The sequence below is a fragment of the Borostomias antarcticus genome, assembly GCF_949987555.1.
Source record: "Borostomias antarcticus genome assembly, chromosome: 15".
NCBI classification, from domain to species: Eukaryota; Metazoa; Chordata; class Actinopteri; order Stomiiformes; family Stomiidae; genus Borostomias; species Borostomias antarcticus.
The window spans coordinates 13,613,733-13,624,672 of record NC_140248.1 but is presented as its reverse complement, the minus strand read 5'-3'; the positions used below and the strand labels follow the sequence as shown (position 1 = coordinate 13,624,672).

The following is a 10,940-nucleotide window of genomic DNA, read 5'->3' as shown; positions in this document are numbered from 1 at the left end:
CATACACACACACACACATACAACGTAGATAGACTGTACACAAGCCTGATAATGCTGACAGACTCATAAACATTCACTCCAAATTAATTTTCTCCTCAGAGAACGTGCTAGGTTTTAGTGCAGTGTCCATGGAGCTGTCGTGGTTGTTCTGCACGTTCTATCTATCTATCTATCTATCTATCTATCTATCTATCTATCTATCTATCTATCTATCTATCTATATATATATATATATATATATATATATATATATACACCTACCTACCTCTATCTATCCTATCTATCTATCTAAAATTGACATTTTGGTTCCTGAGCCAAAGCCCAGTTGTCAAGGTCACCTGATAGCATTAATCAGCCGATTTATTTGAGGAAAATTGCATAAGTCAGCCAATTAGAATCAAACAGGAGGGCTAGACACCAGCTTCTGGCAGCATTCCTGAGGAATCTTAGCCCATTCCCTGGGCAATGGTCTCTAGTTCACTAATATTATTGGGTTTGCATGCTACAATCACCTTCTTCAAATCCCACCAGAGATTTTCTATGGGGTTCAAGTCAGGCAACTGTGACCGCCACTCCAAACTCTGAAACCAAGCCTTGGTGGACTTTGGTATGCTTGGGATCAGTCCAGTTGGAAGGCCCAATGACGCCCAAGCTTCAGCTTCCGTTTTCTCCTCCTGTATTAGAGCGCGGTTCCGGGGTGGATTGCGTGGTCCCACACAACCAACATGACCACACTTGTACAAATTTAGGTAGGCTACAGTTCTTACATTGTTACTAGCTAGCCAGTTAGAATGGTTCTAATGTTCTATGATCACCAAGGATACAAGCACCATTTACGTAGACATAGGGGTGAAGCAGATTAGTGGAATAACTCAGACGGCGCTGAGTGGGCGCGCGCCGCATACGGGCACGCGCACCTTGACACGCGCGAGCGCGCAGGGGAATTGCTCAATGCTCGCTGCCCATGCCTCTATGCATTTCGTATCAATGCATTTCGTATCAGTGATATGAATCGAGTGATTGTAACCTATTTATTTGTATCTTTTAGCATTTCAATAAGCCTTTTATTTTCACAACACACTGGCTGGGGACAACGGATGAAAATTTGCCTTTTAGCTAATTCTGGCGTATTTAGCCTACACGTGCTATTATTATGCATTGTCTTAACTAAACTGAAACCAGAGGCACCCTGCAGTTTGATTCTAATCGGCTGATTTATGTTGATTTTCCCCCTCAAATAAATCGGTTGATTCATTGGTGTCGTGGTCGATCCTACCCCTACCCGGCCCTACAGTTTCTAGCATTACAGTAGGCTATAGATGAAAAATACTAAAGCACATCTTATTAAACATCTCTAAAAGGTTACATCCCTTCCCAATATGCACTGTTCTGTGGTTCAGCAGCATACACAGGTATATTTGGACACAGATCATAGACAGCTTTTTTTCATGGTGCTCCAAAGCATAACATCTCTGCAATTCCCTCAGTCTTTTAGTTGCCAAGGCATTCAGTGTAGGCTACCAAACAAGCTTGATCTGCTCAGACTTGGAATTGATCCTCAAGAGGGAATCAAGATTTAAAATGTTGGTGTACAATTCTCAATGTTTAAACAACCTCCCCTAACACACACACACGCGCGCGCGCGATCATCGTACATTATGAAGTAGAAAGAAAATGATTTTGTTGGCAAGTAGCATTTATATCGTAAGGTCCTGCTACCATCTGCAGACACTGGAGAGTACTGCAACTCAGCAAGGTAGCCTACTGCAAGACAACATAGACAAGACAGCATAACAAAAGTATAGTGGAATAATGGAAAAGCAACATGTAATCAGCAACATGTAATCAGCACTGTTGCCATAATTAATTAAATCTGTAGAGATGTGTTTTGTTTGTTGACTCGTACACATCTACATGATGACTCTCCCTTACTCACACAAAGCTCACGTGTATGGCTCTAGTATTGGCCATTATAGCCTACTCAAACACACACACACACACACACACACACACACACACACCAAGGTCATATATATATATATATATATATAAACTCAAAAATACAAATAGTTTACAAAAATAGTTTGTAAACGTTGTTTCAGTCGATTATTTCTACCCTTTAATAATTAATAATACCAATTGGTATTTATATCACCAGAAAGCCAGTCAGCTTTACAAAGACTTACAACTTGTAAGGATCGTGTATTTGTGGAATGAGCAACACAGCTAAACGTGTGGGTAGCGCACAAATGTGCCAAAATTCCCTGATATATATATATATATACACACAAGTGTGTGTGTGTGTGTGTGTGTGTGTGTGTGTGTGTGTGTGTGTGTGTGTGTGTGTGTGTGCGTGCGTGCGTGTGTTACACGTTAGGATTGTAGGACTATTTGGCAAGAGACACTTTACCTGCAACATTGATCCAGTCAGAGCAGTTGTCAGTAGGTTTGAGAAAATGGCATGCAGACTTCCGGGGCAGCTAGGTCTCAGTAATTACAGTCATCTTGTTCTTGTGGGGAATAGACCTAATGTTATGGGGAACATAAACCAAATTGTAACATTTTGAATATTTATGTTTGTGAATATGTGGACGATAGGGATTTTAATAGCCTACTTAAAATTACACATACCCTACGTAAGGTGAGGGATCTCTGTAGTCACAATTATTTTCAAATATATTTTTGTGTGTGAAAAACTCTGAGCAGAAAGCACAAGGTCCGCTGTTGAAACAGACTTTCCTCTTGTCTATGGAACGATCTAGAAAGATCTAGTAATAGTATGGTTACAGCGTTTTCTACGTCGTTGCTTTAGTCAACGCACTCACTTCACACTTGCTTATGATTCGCTTCGAATTCATCGAAGACATTTCAGTAGCCAATCACTACTGTAGGTGAACAAATACTTTGAGGAAGTCAACGACCGTGTATATAAAAGGTTGAGGAATTTGTAGAAATCGCAAAACCCTTACACGCTGGAAGGCAAATAAACCAGGTAAATTAAGAAGTGGCAGTGTACGCAACCACAAATTAAGCACAAGAAATTCTCTCAATTATGAGATTTTAATATGAACCTCATATCCTCGCTTGTCATGCAGGGGGCGGAGCTGTCGTCATCTGTCGTTTCACAGTAGTTTCTGGAACCTCATGGTTACACTATGGAGAAAGTGAGTAGCAACTATCCTCTGTATTGTATTAAAATAATGTATAAAATAATGTGAAATGCTTGTGAAATCTGTGTACATATGGAAATTGTAACATTTTGGACGATTGTCGTAATTCACATGAATGTATTGTATTCTCATGATCCTGCTCGCTGCAGACCTCATTGTTAGCTATGCCTAGCTAGCTACCGTTACGTTAGCTAACCGGTTAGCGCATTGCAAGTGCAACTGTTGTTAGCTAGCTAGCCAGCTATCGCGTTCGGTGTATTATAAACGTTACCTGGCTCGCTAGCTACGGCGACTTATTGTAGATAGTTATGCTAGCCAGTAAACATTAAACGTAGCTAATATTTAATAGCTATATAACTTAGCTAGCTACACAGCCGTCTCCTTATTCCCTAACGTTGGCTAGGTAGCGTTAGCTACCGAATTTAGCTAACTAGTTAGCAACAACCGGGCGACACGAGTAACGTTAACGTGTTTGCCACCACATCTGCATGATGCTTAGCTAACGTTACTGTTTACGTCAGTAGGTTGGAAATCAGTAACGTTTGCTAACGTTAGCTACGGTCATCATAACGTCAATTTGGATAGCTAGATAATTTACTGGTATTTTGCATGGACGGGTAAGGTCTTCCTCCGCAGTTGTTCTCATGTTTATAACTAGCCAAGTTAAGTGTCAGGAACAGCTGATTAGGTTGCTGAGTTTAGCCTGACAGCTGATAAGACAGGTGGACCTGAAATAATAGTTGCAGTAGTAATGAACGGCGTTACTTTTTGAATCAATGGCATATTATCCTAACCAATATGTCTGCTGTGCTACAAGGGCAGTACAGAGAATCACACTGACACTTGCCATCTCCTCCCAGGTGACACAGTTGAAAGACCAGGGCAACAAGGCACTGAGTGCAGGGAAGATTGAGGACGCCGTCCGCTGCTACACTGAAGCGCTTGCCATCGACCCTTCAAACCATGTCCTCTTCAGCAACCGCTCAGCTGCTTACGCCAAGAAGGGCGACTATGAACTCGCTCTGAAGGATGCCTGTCAGACCATCAAGATCAAGCCAGACTGGGGCAAGGTGAGGTGACCTCATTGTACAGTCAGTCAGATAAGGATGGGATTTTGTTTCTGCATGCTACTGTCAGAACTGATCAATGGATTTTGCTTGCTCAGGGATATTCAAGGAAAGCCGCGGCACAGGAGTTCCTAGGGCGGCTTGAGGATGCCAAAGTGACTTATCAAGAAGGGCTCAGGCGAGAGCCGGGCAATCAGCAGCTCAAGGAGGGTCTTCAGAACATCGAGGCTCGGCTAGCAGGTACGATAGAAACGTTTGACTTCACCTGTCCAGTATCTTAAGTCGGGTGTTATTGAAACTCAGTACAGTAGCATAACAGCAACCCTGACATCGTCACCTGCTCTTGGCTCGTCAGAGAAAAAGATGATGAACCCCTTCGCCACACCCAACATGTTTGAGAAGCTGGAGGCGGACCCCCGGACCCGCGCTCTTTTGTCGGACCCGGGCTACAAAGAGCTCCTGGAGCAGCTCAGGGACAAGCCCTCTGAGCTGGGCACGTGAGTGTCTTTCTATGCATGTTACTATTCATAGATAGCACTGCACCTGTACATTTGTTATAATAATGTTAAGCGTTTGCGCTTCTGTTTCATTAGTCAGGCAAAACAAAAATTGGTGCCCACACGCGGATGATCTTTCCACAGTAACGTGACTGAATTCATGTGGGCCTCGCAATCCTTGTCTGTGGGCCTCATTAGACTGGATTCGGGCGTGAACTCTCACCCACCATTTTTTTCTCTTATTACATTTTCTCAGAATATTCCCTGAAACACTGTTTCTGTGCCATCTGTTTCCCCCACGGTCTTCCTCAGCACAAAAGCATCCATCTGTATTCAATCCATAGACTGTGCATGTGAATCTACATATATTCAGTACAGTATATGTCCACAGATATAGATCCTGATCTCTTTTTGTGCAAGTGCAATGTATATTCTATGAAATGCAACTTGGCCAAACATATGACTGCTGTAAAGAGGCTCTCTGTCTGTCCATGTGCAGGAAGCTGCAGGATCCTAGAGTAATGACTACACTGTCCGTCTTGCTGGGGTTGGATCTGGCTGGCATGGAAGAGGAGGAGGAACCCACTCCACCACCTCCCCCTAAACCCAAAGAGACCCGGCCACCTCCTCCCAAAGAGGAAGAGCTTCCTGAGAACAAGAGACAGGTAAATCCCCTGACTCCAAAACCACTGGTTATATGCTTTTCTTTCTTTTCACCTTTTTGCCATTTGGATTCTCCTCACTGGATTTCATCTTTGTGCCCTTAAATCTGCTTGTCCTTTGACAGGCTGTGAAGGAAAAGGATCTTGGGAACACAGCTTACAAGAATAAGGACTTTGCCAATGCACTGAAGCATTATGAAGAAGCTCTCAAGCACGACCCTACCAACATGACTTATCTCTCCAACCAAGCAGGTAAAGAATTGCTTCTGCTGCTAGCATGAAGAATAGAATATCAGAATATGAAGAAGTCATTTAAGCTTTTTGTGTTATTATTGAATTGGCTGTGTAATGAATTGGCGTATGTGTTTTACATGGTAATACTTATCAGGTAGCCTTTCTAAGAGATTGAGTGTTGAAATATTCTCTGCTTTTTTTTTTTCTCTTTTCATAAATGAGGGAAAATGATCTTCCATTTAAACATATGTCCTTCTCATTCCAGCGGTGTTCTTTGAGAAGGGTGAGTATGAGAAGTGTCGGGAGCTGTGTGACAAGGCCATCGACGTGGGCCGGGAGAACCGTGAGGACTACAGACAGATCGCCAAGTGAGTTTCTTCTACCAGCATGAGTACATGTGGGCTCTGCTCAAGCATTCAAGCAACTTGTCATGCACAAGATACAGGTAGCATGTACAATGAAATAAACCAGTCACTCGCTGGGGTCACATGGGGTGTACACATCAAGGGAGGTGGCAAGCAGCCAATTAAATGCTTCCATCCATCATTATCGTGCCGCATTCTAACTGCTCTGTGCTCCCAACTATGAAACTGGGATGATGTCAGAGTATGAGTCACTCTTTCTAATGTAATCCCAGTGTTATTATGCCTGATGTGTTGTGTTGCTCTCTATCCCTCTCCTCCTCGCTCAGGGCCTTGGCTAGGATTGGCAACTCATACTTCAAGCAGGAGAAATACTCAGAGGCGGTTCAGTTCTTCAACAAAAGTCTGACAGAGCATCGCACTCCTGACGTCCTGAAGAAATGTCAGCAGGTACAGTGTGTGGTCTTTGACTGGAGGAGGGGTGTTGCCATGGATTCCCTGGGGTCCATTGCAGTGGCATACACTGCGATTACTCCGCAATTTTGCTGTCAGCGACTCATTTGCATTGTTGTAGATAATTGGCATAGTTGTAGAGAAATCCTAGCGTCATGAGGCCAAACCAAGATGTCATGAGGAGCAGAATTTGAGAGAGAGTCAAAGATCAGCAACTAATGTTCCGACATTCTAAAGATAAGGCTGCAACCTTGTGACAAATTTCCTGCATGTCAGACATTTTGGTCCACTGACATTACGATTTTAAAAATGGCACAGTATACCCGGCTGTACTAATACTTAGTTGCAACTTCTTAACTCACTAGGCAGAAAAGGTCTTGAAGGAGCAGGAGAAACTGGCATACATCAACCCTGAGGTAGCTCTGGAGGAGAAGAACAAGGGTAACGAGGCCTTCCAGAAAGGTTTGTGTCTGCGGAACAAAATACTTGGTCTTAACGGGAGGGCTTAGTACAAGGTGCTCTGTTGCAAAGTAATACAGGGATCTGAGAATGTGCTGTTGTGGCAACACTGATTGGTCTGACTTGCTGTCCTCTCTGTTACTCAGGAGACTACCCCGCCGCCATGAGACATTACTCTGAGGCCATCAAGAGGAACCCAAACGATGCCAAGCTCTTCAGCAACAGAGCTGCCTGCTACACAAAGCTCCTGGAGTTTCCGCTTGCCCTGAAGGTACAGCGCACCAATGCACCACCTGTGTCCCATCACTAGTACCTTAGTAGACAATCGCTGGTACTTCATTATACAATATTAATATTAATGCTGACAAATGACCTCTGTACCACCCAGGACTGTGAGGACTGCATCAAGTTGGATCCCAGTTTCCGTGAGTATGACTCATCAATCTCCCATTAAACATGTATTTTGTTGTAGTTGTTTGGTCATACAGGTCTTTGCCAGACATGTTTTTAAAAAGATTTGTTTTAAAAACATACTTGCTAAGAAATCTCAGACCTCACCACACATATAGGAATACCTAGGTCTAGTAGCGTACTTCCTGCATCTCCCACTATGCCATGCTTGGGGATGTGACCAAAGCCCTTGTCCCTGTAACTAGTCACGACTAATACTCAAGAAACCTCTGCATGGAAATGTGCACGAATATGGGGAAGAGATGCTCTGGTTGATTTGAGTTGAAGGGTGATATATTCAGGGTGCCTACGGGTGCTGGAAATGCTTGAATTTCAATGTGGCGTTTTCAAGGTTTGAAAAGGGCTTGAATTTTTTATTAAGTACTGGAAACCCCTTGAAATTGTAACAACTAGTATTCTTTCATAATAAATCGCTCTCTGACAGAATTTGTGTTTTAGAAATAAAATAAGTCGGGGAGAGACTTCTTTTCCTCCTAATTGCTTTCACACAAAATAAAGACGAGTCCTCTTGAGCATTGTCACGCTACGTAGGTGATTTGGCTTGGCTTGACTTGTGATCGGTAGTGTTTTTTTATGTGGTGCCTGATGGCGAGCTGGACAGACAGACTAGGCCTACAACATGCTGGGAGGTTGCTGTTTTAATGACAGCTGGCTTGATGAAGACAAATACAAGCTGTCTTAGTCACTTTCGTAGTTTTAGTGTTTTGAAATACATGGAAAGGAATGGGTGACTAGGCTATCCTAGGCTAGGCTATGCATCACCGCATAACGTCATACTTGGCGAATTCACAGGCTAATGATAGTCGATTTTCGGGAGGGAGGTGATGCATTAGTACTAGTATTGTATGTCAATTATGGCATGTTTATGGAATATGCAACTGCACAATATGTGTTTTATTTTGTATACATTTTAAGGCTCAAGGAACTGCCTACCTCAAAGACTACTTTTCTCTTTAGTTATTGAAATTGAAGTTTTGTCTGGTGGAGTGATTGCTTTAGCTTGGCTCAGAGAGGTTATATATGATTAATAAGTCTTTTGTTTATAGCACAATAGCATCTGATTTAATGTGATGTAGAAGTGAAATGATCGTTTTGAGTAAATATTTAATTTACCACAACCGCTTTAGGTGCTGGAAAAACTTGAAAACTGCACCTGGAAAATGCTTGAAAAGTGCTTGAATTTCGCTTCGGAAAAGGTGTAAGAACCCTGTCTATTCCAATGTTTTTCCAGTCAAAGGCTACACGCGCAAGGCAGCTGCTTTGGAGGCTATGAAAGACTTCACCAAGGCAATGGATGCATATCAGAAAGCTCTGGAGCTCGACTCCAACTCCAAGGTACTGTATGAGGACGCGCACAAGGTCATCTTTGACATACGTTTATGTATCAGTGTTTTTATAAAATGCTATGTTGTGTTCCATGGGAAACAATTGACACATCTGTCCATCCATCTCTCCCTTTCCTCTCCACGTGTCTGTGCAGGAGGCCACAGAGGGCATCCAGCGCTGTTTGATGAGCCAGGCTGTGAGGAACGACAGCCCGGAGGACGTGAAGCGGAGGGCCATGTCCGACCCGGAGGTGCAGCAGATCATGAGTGACCCAGCCATGCGCATGATCCTGGAGCAGATGCAGAAGGACCCTCAGGCGCTCAGCGAGTAAGCAACGCCGCGCTCTGAACCTCTACACGCATGTAACATTGATGCGCAATGTACACTGGCTGCATAACCGTACACTGCAACAGCCATATGGAAATAATGTGAACCCCCTCCCCTTTCTCTCTTTATTTTCTCAGTCACCTCAAAAATCCAGGTATTGCTCAGAAGATCCAGAAGCTCATAGATGTGGGACTGATAGCCATCCGGTGAGAGAGGAGAGGACAGGACAGGGCCACATGTGAAGAAACAGCAAGCGACCACAGAGGAACAATATGCCATTCCCTCCAAATATAACATCCTTCTCCACTTTCACTCTGAAATCTCTATACTGTATCTTGCCCGAATTTGACAATTTGTTTATTTTTCTCAATGTCATGGCCTTAAAGAAATAATTTCACACGAGTACCTAATCTCTCACTCATATTTGCACACTTTAAGGGTCCACACATTTAACAAATAATTTGAATGGTAATTTAGACTGTCCATGTCAGATGCCTGTTAGAGTCAGAAAACCATGCCAGAGCCTTGGTTGTCATTATAGAACTATATTCGCTGCAGTTATACACTATTTAATGCCCAATGTTAAATTATGTTTCCAGCTGTGACATCTTGTATTGCTTCTGGTCAGTGCAGTTGCAAAGTACCCAACGCTCCATGTTCAAATTAATCGAACTTGTATTATTGAATTGTAAGAACGGTATGCTGTTCTTAAATTATTGTTGGAGGTCCAGTCATCGGATCAATGTTAAACTGCTTTTGCTCATCAAGTAAATTTGCCCCCGGACTGGCCATTCTGATTGAGAATATCATCTGCAGTCCAGCTGGTGCTAGACCAAGGCTCGTCTGCAATATCATACCCCAGACTGTTTTGTTTGGTCTTTAATTGAAGGGAGAGGATGCTGTAAAATACATGTACTGATTCATTCAAGCATACTTTTCATTTTAGCACTTCCACCATAGCCTTGGTCTGCTAGAGTTCTTCATAAATAGCACAGGGTGCCACTAAATTGAGGTAACATGGAAACATGAGACATTTGGTCACATGTGTCCTAACACAGCAAGCTCATAATCAAAATGTCTCTCTCACATGTTTGTCAAAACAGCCCCAGAAGTGTATTGTACAAGTGAAATTAATCCTGTTCAGCAAATATATCTGAATGTATTTCTAAACTCATCATTGTCTGTGTTATTTGTCAAGTGTTGGGCAAGAGGTTGCTTGATGATGCTTAGTTGATAAAACGTAAACATTGAAGTGTACACATAATTTGGAAGTTTATTTTAAAGACTTTCCCTGTAGGGATTTTTCTATTTTACTTTGTGGGACTGTGTCTCCAATAGGTTGAAACTTACCAAGCCATTAGGCTAGGGAAGTCTTGCCTCACATTCTGGGTTATATTTATAAAACATTTTGTCAAATAGTACTGTTCAACATTTACATGTGTTGCTTTCAGGCACTAAGAATGGATGTAAGACTTTTTGCCCAGATAGCTCCACCACACTACTCTTGTGTATGAAAGTGGAACCGTCATTTCTCTCTAAGTTTGCTCACACGCAGTGTAACACCGCAGACACTCGAGACGGAGACGAGAGGAAGTGCCAGACTGAATTCACACCCTGCATGGCGGCTACAGTACACTGAGGGAGGCTTAGTGCGCTTGTTACAATCTGAAAAGAAAGTATAAAGACCTCAGACAAGGTAAGGCAGTTTGTTGTGGATGCTATATCTGGTGGCTTAGTTTTAATTAGCCATAATTAAATGCCCAACTGCTAAATTTTATGTAACTGTTTCTCATCAAATGTATGCTTTTAACATGTTGGAAGTCACGGCAATACACAGTGAATCACATCACTATCATTATTTTCGTGCTCAAAGGCACTGTCACAGGTAAGGGTCTGCGTCACAAGTAACATT

General features: G+C 42.7%; 1 protein-coding gene across 1 annotated transcript; it reads left to right on the top strand.

Moving 5' to 3' along the window:
- The first annotated feature begins 2,947 nt into the window (after positions 1 to 2,947).
- stip1 (stress-induced phosphoprotein 1) lies at positions 2,948 to 10,193 on the top strand. Its single transcript, XM_084449658.1, has 15 exons — positions 2,948 to 2,992; positions 3,096 to 3,164; positions 4,031 to 4,240; positions 4,336 to 4,477; positions 4,593 to 4,734; positions 5,234 to 5,399; positions 5,522 to 5,648; positions 5,896 to 5,998; positions 6,322 to 6,442; positions 6,811 to 6,907; positions 7,051 to 7,175; positions 7,293 to 7,329; positions 8,607 to 8,710; positions 8,856 to 9,028; positions 9,166 to 10,193. The coding sequence occupies exons 2-15, from the start codon at positions 3,156 to 3,158 to the stop codon at positions 9,236 to 9,238; spliced, it is 1,629 nt and encodes a 542-aa protein (XP_084305784.1). The 5' UTR covers positions 2,948 to 2,992; positions 3,096 to 3,155; the 3' UTR covers positions 9,239 to 10,193.
- Positions 10,194 to 10,940: the final 747 nt, after the last annotated feature.